We start from the raw sequence: 26,719 nt of genomic DNA, 5'->3' as shown, positions 1-26,719 counted from the left end.
CAACTTCTCCCTAACCCGTCAACTTCTCCCTAACCCGTCAACTTCTCCCTAACCTGTCAAATCCTCCATCTAGCCACAACCGTAGAAGCCATCAGTTCAGAGGAAACCATCAGTGCCACCGGTGTGTGAAGGAGAGGGTGTTGCTGAGATGGGGGGAGGTGCCTGGTGCAGTAGGGAACTCTGGGTAATGTAGTACTTTAAGGGCATCCTCTACTTTATAACCAATACATCTCAATGTGGCTTCCAACAATACATTAAAAGACAACAACCTACTGGAAGGTAGTGAAAATATTACACCGTCAACTACAGTCAGTCAACACTGTCAACTACAGTCAGTCAACACATTACACTGTCAACTACAGTCAGTCAACAAATTACACAGTCAACTACAGTCAGTCAACACATTAACACAGTCAGTCAACACAGTTACAGTCAGTCAACACAGTCAACACAGTCAGTCAACACAGTCAACAGTCAGTCAACACAGTCAACTACAGTCAGTCAACACATTACACTACAGTCAGTCAACACTGTCACAGTCAGTCAACACATTACACTGTCAACTACAGTCAGTCAACACAACTACAGTCAGTCACTGTCAACTACAGTCAGTCAACACAGTTAACACTGTCAACTACAGTCAGTCAACACATTACACTGTCAACTACAGTCAGTCAACACATTACACTGTCAACTACAGTCAGTCAACAAATTACACTGTCAACTACAGTCAGTCAACACATTACACTGTCAACTACAGTCAGTCAACAACATTACACTGTCAACTACAGTCAGTCAACACATTACACTGTCAACTACAGTCAGTCAACACATTACACTGTCAACTACAGTCAGTCAACACATTACACTGTCAACTACAGTCAGTCAACACATTACACTGTCAACTACAGTCAGTCAACACATTACACTGTCAACTACAGTCAGTCAACAAATTACACTGTCAACTACAGTCAGTCAACACATTACACTGTCAACTACAGTCATGTCAACACAGTACACTGTCAACTACAGTCAGTCAACACATTACACTGTCAACTACAGTCAGTCAACACAGTCAACTACAGTCAGTCAACACAGTCAACTACAGTCAGTCAACACAGTCAACTACAGTCAGTCAACACAGTTACACTGTCAACTACAGTCAGTCAACACAGTTACACTGTCAACTACAGTCAGTCAACACAGTCAACTACAGTCAGTCAACACATTACACTGTCAACTACAGTCAGTCAACACATTACACTGTCAACTACAGTCAGTCAACACAGTCAACTACAGTCAGTCAACACATTACACTGTCAACTACAGTCAGTCAACACATTACACTGTCAACTACAGTCAGTCAACACAGTTACACTGTCAACTACAGTCAGTCAACACAGTTACATGGTATGTCAGTTCTGAGGACATGTATATAATGTCCTATACATCTATAGTGTATTTTCCTATTCCCTGATCAGAGCCTGGATCGGTAGGATCGGTTTTCCCCTTCTAGATCACAATGAATCAGAATATATGGGCAGATCCTAGAGCCTCAGCCCTACTCAGAGATGCTTTGGGGACACAGGCCCTGAAACACAAAAACCCTCCCATATGGGAGTTTTGGAAGCAGAGGGAGGGGGGGGGGCGGTCGGTAGTGACAGTGTGAGGGATTATGGTAGTGAGAGAAAAACATAAGGAAAGAGAGTGAAGAGTGAAACACAGACACGACAGTGGAGGGCCAAAACACTGGTGGGAGGTGAGGACACACACACACATCACCACAATACACACACCACAATACCACACACAGAGGCCTAGCTACCTCGGAACACAGGCTCGGACTCAAAATCAAAGACTATGTCATTGGGGTAGGAGTATAGGAGGGGGCTTGAGATCCGTGTTCGGTGTTTCCTCAAGCAGCAGGCGGGTGGGAGGGTCTGCAAGGGGAGGGCTGCAGGAGGGGGAGGGGGGAAGAGAGACAGACACAGCAGGATCACTGGCCCTGAAGACCAGCTACTGGGCCCACTTCTCTATGGTACCTACTGTAGGCCCGATCCAAAATGGACGCCTAGTCACTGTACCGTGCTCTACTTCTGGCCAGAGCCCAATGAGTGCCAACGAGGAGAATGCATGAATCTGTCTCCGTGGACCAGGATAAAGTTAGGGAGTTTTTCCCACACATTATCACTGGCGAAAAGTAGTGCACTAAGATAGGGAATAGGGTACAATTTGAGACTGGCCCTATAGTAAGTAGTCTACACTCTTTCAGAGGGAGCATGGATGGGCAGTAGAAATCAGAGAATGTTAGGGGAATAAAAAGGGTAGATGGCTCTCTTAAAGGGGAAGTCTCCTTAAAAAGGGACAGAGTTTTACAGTCTAAGGACAAATATTCTGAATATGCATCAACAAGACTAGTAGAATTAGAATTCTGACTGGACAAAATGAGGTTCCTTTTAAAACAAGAGAGAAAGAGAACACGGATGCAGGATATGGGGGTGGTGGTGGTGGGGGGGGGGACTTGTTGATTGAATTAGTGATGATGATCGCTTCCTTACCTCCTTCTGATCTCTGTAAACCTTGGTCTCGAATCAAGTCCTGAAAGAAAGAAAGAAAGAAAGAAAGAAAGAAAGACAGAAAGAAAGACAGAGAGAGACAGAGAGAGACAGAGAGAGACAGAGAGACAGAGAGAGAGACAGAGAGAGAGAGAGAGAGAGAGAGAGAGAGAGACAGAGACAGAGACAGAGAGAGAGAGAGAGACAGAGGCAGAGAGAGAGAGAGACAGAGACAGAGACAGAGACAGAGACAGAGAGAGAGAGACAGAGAGACAGAGAGAGACAGAGAGACAGAGAGAGAGAGAGAGAGACAGAGAGAGACAGAGAGAGAGACAGAGACAGAGAGAGAGACAGAGAGAGAGAGAGACAGAGAGAGAGAGAGAGAGAGACAGAGAGAGAGACAGAGACAGAGGCAGAGAGAGAGAGAGACAGAGGCAGAGAGAGAGAGAGAGACAGAGAGAGAGAGAGAGACAGAGGCAGAGAGAGAGAGAGACAGAGGCAGAGAGAGACAGAGGCAGAGAGAGAGAGAGAGAGAGACAGAGGCAGAGAGAGAGAGAGAGAGAGAGAGACAGAGAGAGGCAGAGAGAGAGAGAGAGAGAGAGAGAGAGAGAGAGAGAGAGAGAGAGACAGAGAGAGAGACAGAGAGAGAGAGAGAGAGAGAGAGAGAGACAGAGAGAGAGAGAGAGAGAGACACAGAGAGAGAGAGAGAGAGAGACAGAGAGACAGAGAGAGAGAGAGAGAGAGAGAGAGAGAGAGAGAGAGAGAGAGAGAGAGAGAGAGAGAGAGAGAGAGAGAGAGAGAGAGAGAGAGAGACAGAGAGAGGGAGAGAGAGAGACAGAGAGAGACAGAGAGACAGAGAGAGACAGAGACAGACAGACAGAGAGAGGAAATAACAGAGAATCACAATACTGTGAAGACTGCTAGTCATCTCAGATTCCAGATAAACGCTACAGATTGGGTTATATCTTGGTAGCTTGTATAACACTTAGTGGAACTGACTACTTTTGCAGTCAACACTGTTTTCATAAAAGTATATATATTAGTCAAAAAAATATAAAATTTCCAGTTTATGTATACAAAACCAACTTTATTAAAGAGGTTTTAAAAATAGGTCATATTTGACTCTAAATGTTATGATGTACACTAAAAGGCATTGATGGCAGAACAGATGGATGTATTTCAATGTATGATTAATATAATAAACTAATACATTTCTTGGTAGTCCCAAAACATATTGCTAATCGGGTTGTAAATCACAGCGGGGCCTGATACCGTAAGGAATGCACCGTCTCAGTTTCAATGGCTCAATATTATGGACAACAACAACAAACAGACGAATGTAACTAAGGTTGAGAATGACAATATAAATCAAACTAGCAAGACCAAATGATCACAAGTCAGCCATAACATGGCTGATGGGCTAGCGTATCTAGTTATGTAGCGACCTAAAAACACGGAGCCTAACGTTAGCTAGCGAGCTAAAAACACGGAGCCTAACGTTAGCTAGCGAGCTAAAAACACGGAGCCTAACGTTAGCTAGCGAGCTAAAAACACTGGGCCTAACGTTAGCTAGCGAGCTAAAAACACGGAGCCTGTTAGCTAGCGAGCTAAAAACACGGAGCCTAACGTTAGCTAGCGAGCTAAAAACACGGAGCCTAACGTTAGCTAGCGAGCTAAAACACGGAGCCTAACGTTAGCTAGCGAGCTAAAAACACGGAACCTAACGTTAGCTAGCGAGCTAAAACACGGAGCCTAACGTTAGCTAGCGAGCTAAAAACACTGAGCCTAACGTTAGCTAGCGAGCTAGCTACTAGGAGGATACCATGTCATTGGAGACGTGGGTGAGTGACTGACTCTTCCGTCATCTTGTTTTTTCGGTGGCTACACACGGCTAGAGATGCAGGTGTCATTGGGTAAAGCTAGCAAGAACGGCTTATCTAGTCGGCATATCTCTCTGTATAACTGAGGGAGAGAGATACTGCCTTTTCATGGTCGCATTCATAAATTTCAGAGAATAACTGATGAATTTACCAAGGTGAAACACCTGCTGAGTTTAACCCGGGGTCAGTAAACTTAGGAAAAGTAATAGTTAGTCAAGAACGCTCTCTGTAACATGTAAACAGCTCTGCTGTGTCTGGAAGTAGCTAGCTACGCCAACGTTAGCCAGTTGGCTTGTGGGACAAGCCTTGCATTGTTGGCAGGCAAACTGCAGAAAGACGAGGAGGTTACAATTCCGCATCGTTTATCAGTGCAATTTTGACAGCCAAATTTGGTGAAAAAAGTTTAGAGGGTTTATTTAAATGTTACTTCGTTAGATGTTAGCTCATCTTTCTCTGGCTAGCATTAGCTGTTGATCTTGTTGTTGTTGATGTGTATAACTGAGGGAGAGAGATACTGCCTTTTCATGGTTGTTTGAGCAACAGGACTGTAAAGTTCACAAATATAAGAGGATTCCCTGATATTGACATATTTACAGAAATTCATTTTTAGGTGTATTTTGGTGAATGTGTTCTATTGATCTAGTTGTGCTGCAAGCCACTTCCTGTAAACACACAGTCCAGTTCATAGTGAATGATGACAGGTCCTACTGTCTGTAAGGGAATACCCCCTGTATTGGACAAAAATGAATGGCAAGTCATTGGCATCGGACAAACCATATACACATTGGCCAATACCACCCAATTCGGCGTTGATTCATCCAAAGTGTATTGCAAATGCCATATGGCAATTGCCAGTTGTAACACTTTAAAAATTCAACAGGGGCAAATGCGCTCCACGGGTTTTTCATATTGGATATGTAACCCAAATTAATGTCCAAAAGTAAAATTTTGAAAAAATGAAATTTTTTTCAAAACTTATCACCCCTTAAAAAAGTGCTTTCTGGACCGTTTTTCGAAATTCTTTCGATTTTTTTGTCAATTACACATGTGTAAGAACTGTATGAATATACTTTTGTCCAATTTTATTATCATAATTTTTAATTTTTTTTTATATGCGCATAAGGAATATGTTTTGTCCAATTCCAATATGATTTCATAGGAAGTCAAAAGTCAAAAGTCAAAAATGTCAATTTTGTAAAAACTTCACACACCCATAAAAAGTGCTTTCTGGACCGTTTTTCGAAATTCTTTCGATTTTTTGTCAATTACACATGTGTAAGAACTGTATGAATATACTTTTGTCCAATTTTATTATCATAATTTTTTTTTTTTTTTTTTACATGCGCATAAGGAATATGTTTTGTCCAATTCCAATATGATTTCATAGGAAGTCAAAAGTCAAAGTCAAAAATGTCAAAATTTTGTAAAAACTTCACACACCCTTAAAAAAGTGCTTTCTGGACCGTTTTTTGAAATTCTTTCATTTTTTTTTGTCAATTACACATGTGTAAGAACTGTATGAATATACTTTTGTCCAATTTTATTATCATATTTTTTTATATTTTTTTAAATTGTGCATAAGGATTTTTTGTGGGCCAAATGACGTAAGAAATTTGACATGCTCAAAATCCTGCAGAAATGCAAAATTGACTGGCCTGATGAACTCGGGATGGCCGGGCAGTGATAGTTGTTCCTTTCCATCACTCGTTGTGTTGACTTCATCATGTCCATTTTGTGATGTTTTTTCACTATATAATCATATTGCAAGTGCACGTGCATTTGCAATATGTTTCAATGTGCATTTACCATATGAAATTTGACCTTGCTCAAAAATGCAAAATTGACTGGTCTGATGGACACAGGATGGCCGAGCAGTGATAGTTGTACATTTCCATCACTCGTTGTGTTGATTTCATCATGTCCATTAGGTGATGTTTTTTCACTATAGAATCATATTGCAAATGCACGTGCATTGTTGTGCAACTGGTAACCCAAAAATAAAAATATGGTTGTAAATGCATTTACCGGTCATTCTGATATTAATGCTCGCTATGGGAACACAGGATGGCCGGGCAGTGATAGTTGTACATTTCCATCACTCGTTGTGTTGATTTCATCATGTCCATTAGGTGATGTTTTTACACTATAGAATCATATTGCAAGTGCGCGCGCATTTGCAATATGTTTCAATGTGCATTTACCATATGAAATTTGACATGCTCAAAAATGCAAAATTGACTGGTCTGATGGACACAGGATGGCCGAGCAGTGATAGTTGTACATTTCCATCACTCGTTGTGTTGATTTCATCATGTCCATTAGGTGATGTTTTTTCACTATAGAATCATATTGCAAATGCACGTGCATTGTTGTGCAACTGGTAACCCAAAAATAAAAATATGGTTGTAAATGCATTTACCGGTCATTCTGATATTAATGCTCGCTATGGGAACACAGGATGGCCGGGCAGTGATAGTTGTACATTTCATCACTCGTTGTGTTGATTTCATCATGTCCATTAGGTGATGTTTTTACACTATAGAATCATATTGCAAGTGCGCGCGCATTTGCAATATGTTTCAATGTGCATTACCATATGAAATTTGACATGCTCAAAAATGCAAAATTGACTGGTCTGATGGACACAGGATGGCCGAGCAGTGATAGTTGTACATTTCCATCACTCGTTGTGTTGATTTCATCATGTCCATTAGGTGATGTTTTTTCACTATAGAATCATATTGTAAGTGCACGTGCATTTGCAATATGTTTCAATGTGCATTTACCATAAATTTAATATTTGACATGCTCAAAAATGCAAAATTGACTGGTCTGATGAACACAGGATGGCTGAGCAGTGATAGTTGTACATTTCCATCACTCGTTGTGTTGATTTCATCATGTCCATTTGTTTATGTTTCCTCACTTTTGCAAAGTCACTGTGCATTTGCAATATGGTTCAATGGGCAGGTACCATCACGAATTTGTCATGCTATAAAAATCCTGCAGGAATGTGAAATTGACTGGTCTGATGAACACAGGATGGCCGAGCAGTGATAGTTGTACATTTCCATCACTTGTTGTGTTGATTTCATCATGTCCATTAGGTGATGTTTTTTCACTATAGAATCATATTGCAAATGCACGTGCATTGTTGTGCAACTGGTAACCAAAAATAAAAATATGGTTGTAAATGCATTTACCGGGACGCCTATTGTCCATGCCCGCTATGGGACACAGGATGGCTGAGCAGTGACTAGTTGGCCCTTTCCATCATCTATGGAGTTCATCCTTCTGTCCATGCTTTATGGACTGTTTAAAATATTCTGATGGATACGCATTGTTGTGCAACTGGTGATTGAAAATAGGCACCTGGTAACCCAAAAATGAAAATAGGGTTGTGAATGCATTTACCTGTCATTCTGATATTAATGCCCGCTATGGGAACACAGGATGGCCGAGCAGTGATAGTTGTTCCTTTCCATCACTCGTTGTGTTGATTTCATCATGAACATTAGGTGATGTTTTTTCACTATAGAATCATATTGTAAGTGCACGTGCATTTGCAATATGTTGTGCAATGTGCATTTAAAAATAAAATTTGACATGCTCAAAAATGCAAAATTGACTGGTCTGATGGACACAGGATGGCCGAGCAGTGATAGTTGTACATTTCCATCACTCGTTGTGTTGATTTCATCATGTCCATTAGGTGATGTTTTTTCACTATAGAATCATATTGCAAATGGTGCATTGTTGTGCAACTGGTAACCCAAAAATAAAAATATGGTTGTAATGCATTTACCGGTCATTCTGATATTAATGCCCGCTATGGGAACACAGGATGGCCGGGCAGTGATAGTTGTTCATTTCCATCACTCGTTGTGTTGATTTCATCATGTCCATTAGGTGATGTTTTTACACTATAGAATCATATTGCAAGTGCGCGCGCATTTGCAATATGTTTCAATGTGCATTTACCATATGAAATTTGACATGCTCAAAAATGCAAAATTGACTGGTCTGATGGACACAGGATGGCCGAGCAGTGATAGTTGTACATTTCCATCACTCGTTGTGTTGATTTCATCATGTCCATTAGGTGATGTTTTTTCACTATAGAATCATATTGCAAATGCACGTGCATTGTTGTGCAACTGGTAACCCAAAATAAAAATATGGTTGTAAATGCATTTACCGGTCATTCTGATATTAATGCTCGCTATGGGAACACAGGATGGCCGGGCAGTGATAGTTGTACATTTCCATCACTCGTTGTGTTGATTTCATCATGTCCATTAGGTGATGTTTTTACACTATAGAATCATATTGCAAGTGCGCGCGCATTTGCAATATGTTTCAATGTGCATTTACCATATGAAATTTGACATGCTCAAAAATGCAAAATTGACTGGTCTGATGGACACAGGATGGCCGAGCAGTGATAGTTGTACATTTCCATCACTCGTTGTGTTGATTTCATCATGTCCATTAGGTGATGTTTTTTCACTATAGAATCATATTGCAAATGCACGTGCATTGTTGTGCAACTGGTAACCCAAAAATAAAAATATGGTTGTAAATGCATTTACCGGTCATTCTGATATTAATGCTCGCTATGGGAACACAGGATGGCCGGGCAGTGATAGTTGTACATTTCCATCACTCGTTGTGTTGATTTCATCATGTCCATTAGGTGATTTTTTCACTATAGAATCATATTGTACGTGCATTTGCAATATGTTTCAATGTGCATTTACCATATGAAATTTGACATGCTCAAAAATGCAAAATTGACTGGTCTGATGAACACAGGATGGCTGAGCAGTGATAGTTGTACATTTCCATCACTCGTTGTGTTGATTTCATCATGTCCATTTGTTTATGTTTTCTCACTTTTGCAAAGTCACTGTGCATTTGCAATGTGGTTCAATGGGCAGGTACCATCACGAATTTGTCATGCTATAAAAATCCTGCAGGAATGTGAAATTGACTGGCCCGATGAACTCGGGATAGCTGGGCAGTGATTCTGGTTCATCTCCATGGCTCGTTAGGGTTGATTTCAGAATGTCACTTTTGGTGATGGTCCCTCTCCGTTTAAACATATTGCTAATGTACAAAAGTCAACTAGCAAGTCAGTGTCCATCAGTCAATTAGATGTCATTTTGACACCAAACTGATACCAATTGACACCAAACCCACTTTTTCCAACTCATTTAGAAGCCAACTATCATATATGTCAGAGCAGGCCCATAATTCACAGCGCCTTTAGTTTAAAACATAATAAAAACGTAAAACACATAGTTACGTTCTAGCTGCGGGTCCAGGTCAGACATTATGTGAAGGCCTATGTGAGGCGACCCCGAATCCCGAGTTTCGGCTCGATAGGTCCTTCGGTGCCCGAGTAAAACCCTAATTGGTGCTGAAAATCCACTTTTTCCATGCCTTGCTATGGGGTCCTTGAATGAGCTATCGGACCGAAACGTTGGGGTCCGTCTCTATGGGCCGAGCCGGTTCCAATGCACCTAGTCTTGTGTCTCTGAGACTTTTCTAAATGTCGCCATTTTCGTAATGGTCAAAATGAATTGAAATCATTGCAAATGTACAAGGCTATTTCTCGGTCCGAGAACCTTCTAGAGCCACCTAACTCACCACGCACTATCGACCCGAGGTCTAGAACAGGTTTCTAAAGTTTCGGAACTCTAGGTCTGACGGTTCTTTTTAGCTCGAACAAAGCTAACTATTGGAGGCACTGTCTGTCTCTACAAACCCCAATACGTCCCTCCTTCCAAGTTGTGTGTCTGTGTGATTTAGTTTTCCTTTGAAATTTTATGGGAAAAATGACTGATTTACAGTTCATGGGGTTGCCTAATCACACATATGAAGTTTTGGACAGATCTGACTTTTTAACCCCTCGAAACAGCCCCTGAGACACCAATTAAGGCACTTCCGGTTGTCACAGGAAGCTATAAGTCAACACATATCCTCACTGGGCTATGCTTTTACAGAATCCTGAGTTTTAAGTCCTTACGTTAAGAATTGACTGATTTACACAGGGTTGAATGCACTATGTCTATCAAACTGCAGGCAGGTAATGGAAAAACACTTTTAGGGTGATTTTAACCACTTCCGGTTGGTCCAGGAAGCTTAGAATCAACACAGGTAGACCTCACACTGGCCTGATGGACTGTTACCAAAGACAGGTTCATACGGCATTCATAACCCATATAGACTTCAGGTTGAATTTAGGGGTAAAGGCAATGTATTCCTATGGGGAGAGAAGTCAATGCAAACTCTTTGAAGTAAACACCTTCTTTTAACTATTAAGGGTTAATGCCACACGGTCAACGTTAGGCTTGCACGGATCGGAAGGACCTTAGGAACATACCTGAGGTCGAATTGTGCTTCTCACCCTAACGGTTCTCTCACTGTCACCCAAAAGCAAATGACGTTGTGGGGCAGGCTTCATTTTGGGCCTACTTTTCTAATGGTCGCTGCGCTCAGACCGAGCGAGCTACGGTCAAGCGGGATATCTCGTTGAACTCGGCACGGCCTAGACATTATGTTTATGCCATTGCCTGCTCTCTGTGTCTTTGAGAACCACACTTTTTCACTCCATCCTTGCTGTGTGTGCGTGTGAGAGCTTTTCTTTGACATCTGCTGGGAGAAATGACTGATTTACAGTTTAGGAGGGTTACCTGGTCACACATATGAAGTTTTGGAGAGATGTGACTTTTCTAACCCTTCAAAACAGACAGTGTGACCCAATTAAAGGCACTTCCGGTTGGCACAGGAAGCTATAAGTAAACACATGTCTTGATTGACATAGCCACTTACAGAATCCTGAGTTTTAAGTCTTTAAGTTAAGAATTGACTGATCTACACAGGGTTGAATGCACTATGTCTATCAAACTGCATGCAGTGTATGGATCAACACTGATAAGGTGATTTCAACCACTTCCGGTTGCTTCAGGAAGCTTATAATTGGCACAGGTAGACCTCATAGTGGTCTGATGGACTGTCATAGAAGACAGGTTCATAAGTCATTCATAACCCACATAGGCTTCAGGTTGAATTTAGGGGTGCAGGCAATGTATTCCTATGGGGAGAGAAGTCAATGCAAACTCTTTGAAGTAAACACCTTATTTTAACTATTAAGGGTTAATGCCACATGGTCAAGGTTAGGCTTGCACGGATCAGGAGGACCTTAGGAACGTACCTGAGGTCGAATTGTGCTTCTCACCCTAACGGTTCTCTCACTGTCACCCAAAAGCAAATGACGTTGTGGGGCAGGCTTCATTTTGGGCCTACTTTTCTAATGGTCGCTGCGCTCAGACCGAGCGAGCTACGGTCAAGCGGGATATCTCGTTGAACTCGGCACGGCCTAGAGATTATGTTTATGCCATTGCCTGCTCTCTGTGTCTTTGAGAACCGCACTTTTCACTCCATCCTTGCTGTGTGTGCGTGTGAGAGCTTTTCTTTGACATCTGTTGGGAGAAATGACTGATTTACAGTTCATGAGGGTTACCTAGTCACACATATGAAGTTTTGAAAAGATCTGACCTTTTTAACCCTTGGAAACTGCCACTGTGACATCATTAAAGGCACTTCCGGTTGGCACAGGAAGCTATAAGTAAACCCATGTCTTGATTGACATAGAAACTTACAGAATCCTGAGTTTTAAGTCTTTAAGTTAAGAATTGACTGATCTACGATCTACACAGGGTTGAATGTAGTCATTTTCACCTTTGAAGGTTATGTACATCAAAACACCTTTTGGGTCAATTTAACCACTTCCGGTTGCTTCAGGAAGCTTAGAATCGGCACAGGTAGACCTCATAGTGAGCTGATGGACTGTCATAGAAGACAGGTTCATAAGGCATTCATAACCCACATAGGCCTCAGGTTGAATTTAGAGGTGCAGGCAATGTATTCCTATGGGGAGAGAAGTCAATGCAAACTGTTTGAAGTAAACACCTTATTTTAACTGTTAAGGGTTAATGCCACACGGTCAAGGTTAGGCTTGCACGGATCGGGAGGACCTCAGGAACGTACCTGAGGTCGAATTGTGCTTCTCACCCTAACGGTTCTCTCACTGTCACCCAAAAGCAAATGACATTGAGGGCCAGGCTTCCTTTTGCGCCTTCTTTTTTTCAAGGTCGCTGCACTCAGAGCGAGCTACGGTCAAGCGGGGCGTCTCGTTGAACTCTGCACAGCCTGGAGACTATGGTGATGCCATTTTTTGTGTTGATTTCAGAATGCCATTTTGGTGATGGTCCCTCTCCGTTTAAACATATTGCTAATGTACAAAAGTCAACTAGCAAGTCAGTGTCCACCAGTCAATTAGATGTCATTCTGACACCAAACTGATACCAATTGACACCAAACCCACTTTTTCCAACTCATTTAGAAGCCAACTATCACATATGTCAGAGCAGGCCCATAATTCACAGCGCCATTAGTTTAAAACATAATAAAAACGTAAAACACATAGTTACGTTCTAGCTGCGGGTCCAGGTCAGACATTATGTGAAGGCCTATGTGAGGCGACCCCGAATCCCGAGTTTCGGCTCGATAGGTCCTTCGGTGCCCGAGTAAAACCCTAATTGGTGCTGAAAATCCATTTTTTTCAATGCCTTGCTATGGGGTCCTTGAATGAGCTATCGGACCGAAACGTTGTGGTCCGTCTCTATGGCCCGAGCCGGTTTCAATGCACCTAGTCTTGTGTCTCTGAGACTTTTCTAAATGTCTAAATGTTGAAAAGATCTGACCTTTTTAACCCATGGAAACTGCCACTGTGACACCATTAAAGGCACTTCCGGTTGGCACAGGAAGCTATAAATAAACTCATATCATGATTGGGGTATGCCTTTACAGAATCCTGAGTTTTAAGTCTTTACGTTAAGAACTGAGTTATTTACGGAGGGTTTAGTGAGTGTGTGTTATTTCAGAAAATCATAGAAAATCACAGAAATCTCGCAGAGCTCCGCAGCACACTTTAAAAAGATTCGTAAGAACAACCTGCAACTGGATCTGTAACCGTTGAAAAAAAAAAACACCTATCCGTGAACATCACCAAGGTGTCGTTGTATGCGATTTCTCTTAAATGACGATAGATAAATGGCTGGTTCTTTTTTATTGACACCGGAGGCTCCTTGACTTTGACGTGAAGTGGAAAAATAATTTCTCTATTTTCATTTGGACCTTTAATCCCAGATAAATGGCCATAACTCAAAAACCGTTGAGGCCTAGACGCCATCTTGTTCGGGGCCAACTGCCCATTATGCCGCCCCTACGCTCACCGAGTTTCGGCTTCTAAATATTTTCAGTTTTCGAGATAAGGGCCCGTCGTGAATCGTGATGTTTTGTAGCAATAGCCATATGATTGCTTATGCCCTCTTGTGGGAATTTCCGGGACATGGGAAAAATGACATAAATCTTATTATTTTTGTAAACGGAAACCGAATGTCCGACAACGTTCATTTGATGACTTCCTGGTAGGTCCGGCCCTGCCGCTCGGCCCGACGCCGTCCGCGAATTTACAAACGATTTCGGACGTCTAGTAAGGGACCGTACATTTGCAATATGGACTTTCTCACTAACCATACAGGTACTGCCGAATTCTTCCCTTAAGGTATGTAAACACACAGTCCAGTTCATAGTGAATGATGACAGGCCCTACTGTCTGTAAACACACAGTCCAGTTCATAGTGAATGATGACAGGCCCTACTGTCTGTAAACACACAGTCCAGTTCATAGTGAATGATGACAGGCCCTACTGTCTGTAAACACACAGTCCAGTTCATAGTGAATGATGAAAGGCCCTACTGTCTGTAAACACACAGTCCAGTTCATAGTGAATGATGACAGGCCCTACTGTCTGTAAACACACAGTCCAGTTCATAGTGAATGATGACAGGCCCTACTGTCTGTAAACACACAGTCCAGTTCATAGTGACTGATGACAGGCCCTACTGTCTGTAAACACACAGTCCAGTTCATAGTGAATGATGACAGGCCCTACTGTCTGTAAACACACAGTCCAGTTCATAGTGAATGATGACAGGCCCTACTGTCTGTAAACACACAGTCCAGTTCATAGTGACTGACAGGCCCTACTGTCTGTAAACACACAGTCCAGTTCATAGTGAATGATGACAGGCCCTACTGTCTGTAAACACACAGTCCAGTTCATAGTGAATGATGACAGGCCCTACTGTCTGTAAACACACAGTCCAGTTCATAGTGACTGATGACAGGCCCTACTGTCTGTAAACACACAGTCCAGTTCATAGTGACTGACAGGCCCTACTGTCTGTAAACACACAGTCCAGTTCATAGTGAATGATGACAGGCCCTACTGTCTGTAAACACACAGTCCAGTTCATAGTGACTGACAGGCCCTACTGTCTGTAAACACACAGTCCAGTTCATAGTGAATGATGACAGGCCCTACTGTCTGTAAACACACAGTCCAGTTCATAGTGAATGATGACAGGCCCTACTGTCTGTAAACACACAGTCCAGTTCATAGTGAATGATGACAGGCCCTACTGTCTGTAAACACACAGTCCAGTTCATAGTGAATGACAGGCCCTACTGTCTGTAAACACACAGTCCAGTTCATAGTGAATGATGACAGGCCCTACTGTCTGTAAACACACAGTCCAGTTCATAGTGAATGATGACAGGCCCTACTGCCTGTAAACACACAGTCCAGTTCATAGTGAATGACAGGTCCTACTGTCTGTAAACACACAGTCCAGTTCATAGTGAATGATGACAGGCCTCATGATGACAGGCCTCATGATGACAGGCCTCATGATGACAGGCCTATATTAGCCTACTGTAGTTCTGATTGGCTTTGGGGCACCAGTCTGCGTAGACTCTGGTCCTGGATGAGACAGATGGTTTTATTTACTGCAGTGTCTTACTAATTGTCCAAACGCACGGCCACGTTCCCTCTATATCGCTATAGAATGCCCAAACATTTATGAACATGTGAATATGACCAAGTGCTCGCTTGTCAGAAATGTCTGGGTTGGATAAGAACAGATTTTAATAAGATTTCATGTTGCTAAAATGCAGTCAGTCCCACTTTTAAGCCCAGGAAACAGCCATTCAAATTTTCTATATCGCATTATAGAATTTTCACAAATGCCAAAAGCATTCTAGAAATGTATGAAAAGGTGAAATGACCATAAAAGGGCAAGGTTCTTCCTGTGGGGTGAATATGAAAAGATTTTAAGATTTCACGTTGCTAAAAAAAAAAAAACGCTGTCATTTCCTCTTTAAGGGGCTCCCGAGTGTTGCAGCGGTCTAAGGCATCTCAGCGCTAGAGGCGTCACTACAGACACCCTGGTTCGATTCCGGGCTGTATCACAACAGTCCGTGATAAGGAGTCCCATAGGACCAGCGTCGTCCGGGTTTGGTCCGGCGGTAAGGCCGTCAACGTAAATAAGAATTTGTTCTTAACCGACTTGCCTAGTTAAAATAAAAAGGCATGATTACAATGTTGTATTTAGCCAAGAATTACAGAACACGACACGACCCAGATGAGCACCCCCTTCACTAGTAGTGCTGCCACATACACATTCTACAGTAGCAGTGCTACTTGTCTACAGCAGGGGAGTGTCTGAGCCATCGGACACACAGACATTCTACAGTAGCAGTACTACTTGTCTCCAGCAGGGGAGTGTCTGAGCCATCGGACACACAGACATTCTACAGTAGCAGTACTACTTGTCTCCAGCAGGGGAGTGTCTGAGCCATCGGACACACAGACATTCTACAGTAGCAGTACTACTTGTCTCCAGCAGGGGGAGTGTCTGAGCCATCGGACACACAGACATTCTACAGTAGCAGTACTACTTGTCTCCAGCAGGGGGAGGTGTCTGAGCCATCGGACACACAGACATTCTACAGTAGCAGTACTACTTGTCTCCAGCAGGGGGAGTGTCTGAGCCATCGGACACACAGACATTCTACAGTAGCAGTACTACTCGTCTCCAGCAGGGGGAGGTGTCTGAGCCATCGGACACACAGACATTCTACAGTAGCAGTACTACTCGTCTCCAGCAGGGGGAGGTGTCTGAGCCATCGGACACACAGACATTCTACAGTAGCAGTACTACTTGTCTCCAGCAGGGGGAAGTGTCTGAGCCATCGGACACACAGACATTCTACAGTAGCAGTACTACTTGTCTCCAGCAGGGGGAGGTGTCTGAGCCATCGGACACACAGACATTCTACAGTAGCAGTACTACTCGTCTCCAGCAGGGGGAGGTGTCTGAGCCATCGGACACACAGACATTCTACAGTAGCAGTACTACTCGTCTCCAGCAGGGGGAGGTGTCTGAGCCAAAAAGGGGATATTGGACTCACGTCTATGTTGACTGGTTCGATGGTGTTGATGTGGACGTTGGGAGCGGAGGACGAGCGGTCTCTCTGTCCAAACTGGTTCCTGTGGTCCTCTTCTCCGGGCCTGAAATTCTGGGGGATAGGGATGGACTTGGACGGGGACACGCTGGCGTGGTGCAGGGACCTGAGGGGTCAGAGAGGGTCAGAGGTCAGGGAGGATGGGGGTTGAAACTCTGGGTGGGATGGAGATGGACTTAGACCGGGTCAGGGGGGGTCAGAGAGGGTCAGTGGTCAGGGAGGATGGGGGTCAGAGAGAGGTCAGAGGTCAGGGAGGATGGGGGTTGAAACTCTGGGGGGGATGGAGATGGACTTAGGGGGACCTGGGGGTCAGAGAGAGGTCATGGTCAGAGTAGGGGACAGAGTCAGAGGTCAGTGGTCAGAGAGGATGGGGTTGAAACTCTGGGTGGGATGGAGATGGACTTGGGTCACTCACTGGGGACAGGGACTCACTGGGGACAGAAAGGGTCAGAAGAGGGGAGGGTCATCTCACTGGGGACATGTGGGTCATCTCACTGGGGACATGTGGATCATCTCACTGGGGACATGTGGGTCATCTCACTGGGGACATGTGGGTCATCTCACTGGGGACATGGGGTCATCTCACTGGGGACATGTGGCTCATCTCACTGGGACATGTGGGTCATCTCACTGGGGACATGTGGGTCATCTCACTGGGGACATGTGGGTCATCTCACTGGGGACATGTGGGTCATCTCACTGGGGACATGTGGGTCATCTCACTGGGGACATGTGGGTCATCTCACTGGGGACATGTGGGTCATCTCACTGGGGACATGTGGGTCATCTCACTGGGGACATGTGGGTCATCTCACTGGGGACATGTGGGTCATCTCACTGGGGACATGTGGGTCATCTCACTGGGGACATGTGGGTCATCTCACTGGGGACATGTGGGTCATCTCACTGGGGACATGTGGGTCATCTCACTGGGGACATGTGGGTCATCTCACTGGGGACATGTGGATCATCTCACTGGGGACATGTGGGTCATCTCACTGGGGACATGTGGGTCATCTCACTGGGGACATGTGGGTCATCTCACTGGGGACATGTGGGTCATCTCACTGGGGACATGTGGGTCATCTCACTGGGGACATGTGGGTCATCTCACTGGGGACATGTGGGTCATCTCACTGGGGACATGTGGGTCATCTCACTGGGGACATGTGGGTCATCTCACTGGGGACATGTGGGTCATCTCACTGGGGACATGTGGGTCATCTCACTGGGGACATGTGGGTCATCTCACTGGGGACATGTGGGTCATCTCACTGGGGACATGTGGGTCATCTCACTGGGGACATGTGGGTCATCTCACTGGGGACATGTGGGTCATCTCACTGGGGACATGTGGGTCATCTCACTGGGGACATGTGGGTCATCTCACTGGGGACATGTGGGTCATCTCACTGGGGACATGTGGGTCATCTCACTGGGGACATGTGGGTCATCTCACTGGGGACATGTGGGTCATCTCACTGGGGACATGTGGCACATCTCACTGGGGACATGTGGGATCTCACTGGGGACATGTGGCTCATCTCACTGGGGACATGTGGGTCATCTCACTGGGGACATGTGGGTCATCTCACTGGGGACATGTGGGTCATCTCACTGGGGACATGTGGGTCATCTCACTGGGGACATGTGGGTCATCTCACTGGGGACATGTGGGTCATCTCACTGGGGACATGTGGGTCATCTCACTGGGGACATGTGGGTCATCTCACTGGGGACATGTGGGTCATCTCACTGGGGACATGTGGGTCATCTCACTGGGGACATGTGGACTCACTGGGGACATGTGGGTCATCTCACTGGGGACATGTGGGTCATCTCACTGGGGACATGTGGGTCATCTCACTGGGGACATGTGGGTCATCTCACTGGGGACATGTGGGTCATCTCACTGGGGACATGTGGGTCATCTCACTGGGGACATGTGGGTCATCTCACTGGGGACATGTGGGTCATCTCACTGGGGACATGTGGGTCATCTCACTGGGGACATGTGGGTCATCTCACTGGGGACATGTGGGTCATCTCACTGGGGACATGTGGGTCATCTCACTGGGGACATGTGGGTCATCTCACTGGGGACATGTGGGTCATCTCACTGGGGACATGTGGGTCATCTCACTGGGGACATGTGGGTCATCTCACTGGGGACATGTGGGTCATCTCACTGGGGACATGTGGGTCATCTCACTGGGGACATGTGGGTCATCTCACTGGGGACATGTGGGTCATCTCACTGGGGACATGTGGGTCATCTCACTGGGGACATGTGGGTCATCTCACTGGGGACATGTGGGTCATCTCACTGGGGACATGTGGGTCATCTCACTGGGGACATGTGGGTCATCTCACTGGGGACATGTGGGTCATCTCACTGGGGACATGTGGGTCATCTCACTGGGGACATGTGGGTCATCTCACTGGGGACATGTGGGTCATCTCACTGGGGACATGTGGGTCATCTCACTGGGGACATGTGGGTCATCTCACTGGGGACATGTGGGTCATCTCACTGGGGACATGTGGGTCATCTCACTGGGGACATGTGGGTCATCTCACTGGGGACATGTGGGTCATCTCACTGGGGACATGTGGGTCATCTCACTGGGGACATGTGGGTCATTTCACTGGGGACATGTGGGTCATCTCACTGGGGACATGTGGGTCATCTCACTGGGGACATGTGGGTCATCTCACTGGGGACATGTGGGTCATCTCACTGGGGACATGTGGGTCATCTCACTGGGGACATGTGGGTCATCTCACTGGGGACATGTGGGTCATCTCACTGGGGACATGTGGGTCATCTCACTGGGGACATGTGGGTCATCTCACTGGGGACATGTGGGTCATCTCACTGGGGACATGTGGGTCATCTCACTGGGGACATGTGGGTCATCTCACTGGGGACATGTGGGTCATCTCACTGGGGACATGTGGGTCATCTCACTGGGGACATGTGGGTCATCTCACTGGGGACATGTGGGTCATCTCACTGGGGACATGTGGGTCATCTCACTGGGGACATGTGGGTCATCTCACTGGGGACATGTGGGTCATCTCACTGGGGACATGTGGGTCATCTCACTGGGGACATGTGGGTCATCTCACTGGGGACATGTGACACAGCATTAGCAGAGATTCCAGTCTACATTGAATCTAGCAAGGAGATATAAGATTATCAAGTCTGTGTTTCAGTAGTCTTAAAAAAAATGGCTTCCTCTCCTCGACTCCTTTCCTTCAACTGTGCCGAGGTGAGAATGTGATCAGGACAGCTGTGAGACTCACCCGGTGGAGTCGGACGGGGGCAGTGACGGGTAGGCCTCGGACACGGGGGTGGTGCCCTCTGACGACACCTCCTCCTGGGTGATGGGGTGGTGCTCAAAGAACTTCGACACCAGCAACAAACTGCAGCAGAGACCCAACATACAGGATAGAACTGGGACACTAGAGACCCAACATACAGGATAGAACTGAGACACTAGAGACCCAACATACAGGATAGAACTGGGACACTAGAGACCCAACATACAGGATAGAACTGGGACACTAGAGACCCAACATACAGGATAGAACTGGGACACTAGAGACCCAACATACAGGATAGAACTGGGACACTAGAGACCCAACATACAGGATAGAACTGGGACACTAGCAGACCCAACATACAGGATAGAACTGAGACACTAGAGACCCAACATACAGGATAGAACTGGGACACTAGAGACCCAACATACAGGATAGAACTGGGACACTAGAGACCCAACATACAGGATAGAACTGGGACACTAGAGACCCAACATACAGGATAGAACTGGGACACTAGAGACCCAACATACAGGATAGAACTGGGACACTAGAGACCCAACATACAGGATAGAACTGGGACACTAGAGACCCAACATACAGGATAGAACTGGGACACTAGAGACCCAACATACAGGATAGAACTGGGACACTAGAGACCCAACATACAGGATAGAACTGGGACACTAGAGACCCAACATACAGGATAGAACTGGGACACTAGAGACCCAACATACAGGATAGAACTGGGACACTAGAGACCCAACATACAGGATAGAACTGGGACACTAGAGACCCAACATACAGGATAGAACTGGGACACTAGCAGAGACCCAACATACAGGATAGAACTGGGACACTAGCAGAGACCCAACATACAGTATAGAACTGAGACACTAGCAGAGACCCAACATACAGGATAGAACTGAGACACTAGCAGAGACCCAACATACAGGATAGAACTGGGACACTAGCAGAGACCCAACATACAGGATAGAACTGGGACACTAGAGACCCAACATACAGTATAGAACTGGGACACTAGAGACCCAACATACAGGATAGAACTGGGACACTAGAGACCCAACATACAGGATAGAACTGGGACACTAGAGACCCAACATACAGGATAGAACTGGGACACTAGAGACCCAACATACAGGATAGAACTGGGACACTAGAGACAACATACAGGATAGAACTGAGACACTAGAGACCCAACATACAGGATAGAACTGAGACACTAGAGACCCAACATACAGGATAGAACTGAGACACTAGAGACCCAACATACAGGATAGAACTGGGACACTAGAGACCCAACATACAGGATAGAACTGAGACACTAGCAGAGACCCAACATACAGGATAGAACTGGGACACTAGAGACCCAACATACAGGATAGAACTGGGACACTAGAGACCCAACATACAGGATAGAACTGGGACACTAGAGACCCAACATACAGGATAGAACTGGGACACTAGCAGAGACCCAACATACAGGATAGAACTGGGACACTAGAGACCCAACATACAGGATAGAACTGGGACACTAGAGACCCAACATACAGGATAGAACTGGGACACTAGAGACCCAACATACAGGATAGAACTGGGAGAGACACTAGGATAGAACTGGGAGAGACCCAACATACAGGATAGAACTGAGACACTAGAGACCCAACATACAGGATAGAACTGGGACACTAGATACAGGATAGAACTGGGACACTAGCAGAGACCCAACATACAGGATAGAACTGGGACACTAGAGACCCAACATACAGGATAGAACTGGGACACTAGAGACCCAACATACAGGATAGAACTGGGACACTAGAGACCCAACATACAGGATAGAACTGGGACACTAGAGACCCAACATACAGGATAGAACTGGGACACTAGAGACCCAACATACAGGATAGAACTGGGACACTAGAGACCCAACATACAGGATAGAACTGAGACACTAGAGACCCAACATACAGGATAGAACTGAGACACTAGAGACCCAACATACAGGATAGAACTGAGACACTAGAGACCCAACATACAGGATAGAACTGGGACACTAGAGACCCAACATACAGGATAGAACTGGGACACTAGAGACCCAACATACAGGATAGAACTGGGACACTAGAGACCCAACATACAGGATAGAACTGAGACACTAGAGACCCAACATACAGGATAGAACTGGGACACTAGAGACCCAACATACAGGATAGAACTGAGACACTAGAGACCCAACATACAGGAACTGGACACTAGAGACAACATACAGAGAACCAACAACATACAGGATAGAACTGGGACACTAGAGACCCAACATACAGGATAGAACTGGGACACTAGAGACCCAACATACAGGATAGAACTGGGACACTAGAGACCCAACATACAGGATAGAACTGGGACACTAGAGACCCAACATACAGGATAGAACTGGGACACTACAACATACAGGATAGAACTGGGACACTAGCAGAGACCCAACATACAGGATAGAACTGGGACACTAGAGACCCAACATACAGGATAGAACTGGGACACTAGAGACCCAACATACAGGATAGAACTGGGACACTAGAGACCCAACATACAGGATAGAACTGGGACACTAGAGACCCAACATACAGGATAGAACTGAGACACTAGCAGAGACCCAACATACAGGATAGAACTGGGACACTAGAGACCCAACATACAGGATAGAACTGGGACACTAGAGACCCAACATACAGGATAGAACTGGGACACTAGAGACCCAACATACAGGATAGAACTGGGACACTAGAGACCCAACATACAGGATAGAACTGGGACACTAGAGACCCAACATACAGGATAGAACTGGGACACTAGAGACCCAACATACAGGATAGAACTGGGACACTAGAGACCCAACATACAGGATAGAACTGGGACACTAGAGACCCAACATACAGGATAGAACTGGGACACTAGCAGAGACCCAACATACAGGATAGAACTGGGACACTAGCAGAGACCCAACATACAGGATAGAACTGGGACACTAGAGACCCAACATACAGGATAGAACTGGGACACTAGAGACCCAACATACAGGATAGAACTGAGACACTAGAGACCCAACATACAGGATAGAACTGGGACACTAGCAGACCCAACATACAGGATAGAACTGGGACACTAGAGACCCAACATACAGGATAGAACTGGGACACTAGAGACCCAACATACAGGATAGAACTGGGACACTAGAGACCCAACATACAGGATAGAACTGGGACACTAGAGACCCAACATACAGGATAGAACTGGGACACTAGAGACCCAACATACAGGATAGAACTGGGACACTAGAGACCCAACATACAGGATAGAACTGAGACACTAGAGACCCAACATACAGGATAGAACTGGGACACTAGCAGAGACCCAACATACAGGATAGAACTGGGACACTAGAGACCCAACATACAGGATAGAACTGGGACACTAGAGACCCAACATACAGGATAGAACTGGGACACTAGCAGAGACCCAACATACAGGATAGAACTGGGACACTAGAGACCCAACATACAGGATAGAACTGGGACACTAGAGACCCAACATACAGGATAGAACTGGGACACTAGAGACCCAACATACAGGATAGAACTGAGACACTAGAGACCCAACATACAGGATAGAACTGGGACACTAGCAGAGACCCAACATACAGGATAGAACTGGGACACTAGAGACCCAACATACAGGATAGAACTGGGACACTAGAGACACATAGGATAGAACTGAGACACTAGAGACCCAACATACAGGATAGAACTGGGACACTAGCAGAGACCCAACATACAGGATAGAACTGGGACACTAGAGACCCAACATACAGGATAGAACTGGGACACTAGAGACCCAACATACAGGATAGAACTGGGACACTAGAGACCCAACATACAGGATAGAACTGGGACACTAGAGACCCAACATACAGGATAGAACTGGGACACTAGAGACCCAACATACAGGATAGAACTGAGACACTAGAGACCCAACATACAGGATAGAACTGGGACACTAGAGACCCAACATACAGGATAGAACTGGGACACTAGAGACCCAACATACAGGATAGAACTGGGACACTAGAGACCCAACATACAGGACTGGGACACTAGAGACCCAACATACAGGATAGAACTGGGACACTAGAGACCCAACATACAGGATAGAACTGGGACACTAGAGACCCAACATACAGGATAGAACTGGGACACTAGAGACCCAACATACAGGATAGAACTGGGACACTAGAGACCCAACATACAGGATAGAACTGGGACACTAGCAGAGACCCAACATACAGGATAGAACTGGGACACTAGAGACCCAACATACAGGATAGAACTGGGACACTAGAGACCCAACATACAGGATAGAACTGGGACACTAGAGACCCAACATACAGGATAGAACTGGGACACTAGCAGAGACCCAACATACAGGATAGAACAGACATAGAACTGGGACACTAGAGACCCAACATACAGGATAGAACTGGGACACTAGAGACCCAACATACAGGATAGAACTGAGACACTAGCAGAGACCCAACATACAGGATAGAACTGGGACACTAGAGACCCAACATACAGGATAGAACTGGGACACTAGAGACCCAACATACAGGATAGAACTGGGACACTAGAGACCCAACATACAGGATAGAACTGGGACACTAGAGACCCAACATACAGGATAGAACTGGGACACTAGAGACCCAACATACAGGATAGAACTGGGACACTAGAGACCCAACATACAGGATAGAACTGGGACACTAGAGACCCAACATACAGGATAGAACTGGGACACTAGAGACCCAACATACAGGATAGAACTGGGACACTAGAGACCCAACATACAGGATAGAACTGGGACACTAGAGACCCAACATACAGGATAGAACTGGGACACTAGCAGAGACCCAACATACAGGAACTGGGACACTAGGACCCAACATACAGGATAGAACTGGGACACTAGAGACCCAACATACAGGATAGAACTGACACTAGAGACCCAACATACAGGATAGAACTGGGACACTAGCAGAGACCCAACATACAGGATAGAACTGGGACACTAGAGACCCAACATACAGGATAGAACTGGGACACTAGAGACCCAACATACAGGATAGAACTGGGACACTAGCAGAGACCCAACATACAGGATAGAACTGGGACACTAGAGACCCAACATACAGGATAGAACTGGGACACTAGCAGAGACCCAACATACAGGATAGAACTGAGACACTAGAGACCCAACATACAGGATAGAACTGGGACACTAGAGACCCAACATACAGGATAGAACTGAGACACTAGAGACCCAACATACAGGATAGAACTGGGACACTAGCAGAGACCCAACATACAGGATAGAACTGGGACACTAGAGACCCAACATACAGGATAGAACTGAGACACTAGAGACCCAACATACAGGATAGAACTGGGACACTAGAGACCCAACATACAGGATAGAACTGGGACACTAGAGACCCAACATACAGGATAGAACTGAGACACTAGAGACCCAACATACAGGATAGAACTGGGACACTAGAGACCCAACATACAGGATAGAACTGAGACACTAGAGACCCAACATACAGGATAGAACTGGGACACTAGAGACCCAACATACAGGATAGAACTGGGACACTAGAGACCCAACATACAGGATAGAACTGGGACACTAGAGACCCAACAGATACAGTCCGTCTGGGACACTAGAGACCCAACATACAGGATAGAACTGGGACACTAGAGACCCAACATACAGGGGGGACACTAGCAAGAAGAGGCAGATCAATGTCCGTCCTGGGGACAGGTCAAGCTAATGTCCGTCCGGGGACAGGTCAAGCTAATGTCCGTCCGGGGACAGGTCAAGCTAATGTCCGTCCCGGGGACAGGTCAAGCTAATGTCCGTCCCGGGGACAGGTCAAGCTAATGTCCGTCCCGGGGACAGGTCAAGCTAATGTCCGTCCCGGGGACAGGTCAAGCTAATGTCCGTCCCGGGGACAGGTCAAGCTAATGTCCGTCCCGGGGACAGGTCAAGCTAATGTCCGTCCGGGGACAGGTCAAGCTAATGTCCGTCCCGGGGACAGGTCAAGCTAATGTCCGTCCCGGGGACAGGTCAAGCTAATGTCCGTCCCGGGGACAGGTCAAGCTAATGTCCGTCCCGGGACAGGTCAAGCTAATGTCCGTCCCGGGACAGGTCAAGCTAATGTCCGTCCCGGGGACAGGTCAAGCTAATGTCCGTCCCGGGACAGGTCAAGCTAATGTCCGTCCCGGGGACAGGTCAAGCTAATGTCCGTCCCGGGGGACAGGTCAAGCTAATGTCCGTCCGGGGACAGGTCAAGCTAATGTCCGTCCGGGGACAGGTCAAGCTAATGTCCGTCCGGGGACAGGTCAAGCTAATGTCCGTCCGGGGGACAGGTCAAGCTAATG

At 45.8% G+C, this 26,719-nt stretch overlaps 1 protein-coding gene across 1 annotated transcript in view; it reads right to left on the bottom strand.

Annotated features, from left to right (window-relative positions):
* Window positions 1–1,802: 1,802 nt before the first annotated feature.
* Window positions 1,803–26,719, bottom strand: part of LOC127923762 (serine/threonine-protein kinase B-raf-like) — a 110,025-nt gene continuing 85,108 nt past the window's right edge. The window contains exons 7-10 of the mRNA XM_052507818.1: window positions 20,184–20,303; window positions 16,821–16,980; window positions 2,559–2,598; window positions 1,803–1,954 (exon numbers count right to left, since the gene is read on the bottom strand). Coding sequence (XP_052363778.1) covers window positions 1,818–1,954; window positions 2,559–2,598; window positions 16,821–16,980; window positions 20,184–20,303 — 457 coding nt within the window. The 3' untranslated portion in view covers window positions 1,803–1,817. The remainder of the gene's footprint in view (window positions 1,955–2,558; window positions 2,599–16,820; window positions 16,981–20,183; window positions 20,304–26,719) is intronic.

Source organism: Oncorhynchus keta, unplaced genomic scaffold (assembly GCF_023373465.1).
Source record: "Oncorhynchus keta strain PuntledgeMale-10-30-2019 unplaced genomic scaffold, Oket_V2 Un_contig_3206_pilon_pilon, whole genome shotgun sequence".
NCBI lineage: Eukaryota > Metazoa > Chordata > Actinopteri > Salmoniformes > Salmonidae > Oncorhynchus > Oncorhynchus keta.
This window is presented reverse-complemented; position numbering and strand designations above follow the sequence as displayed.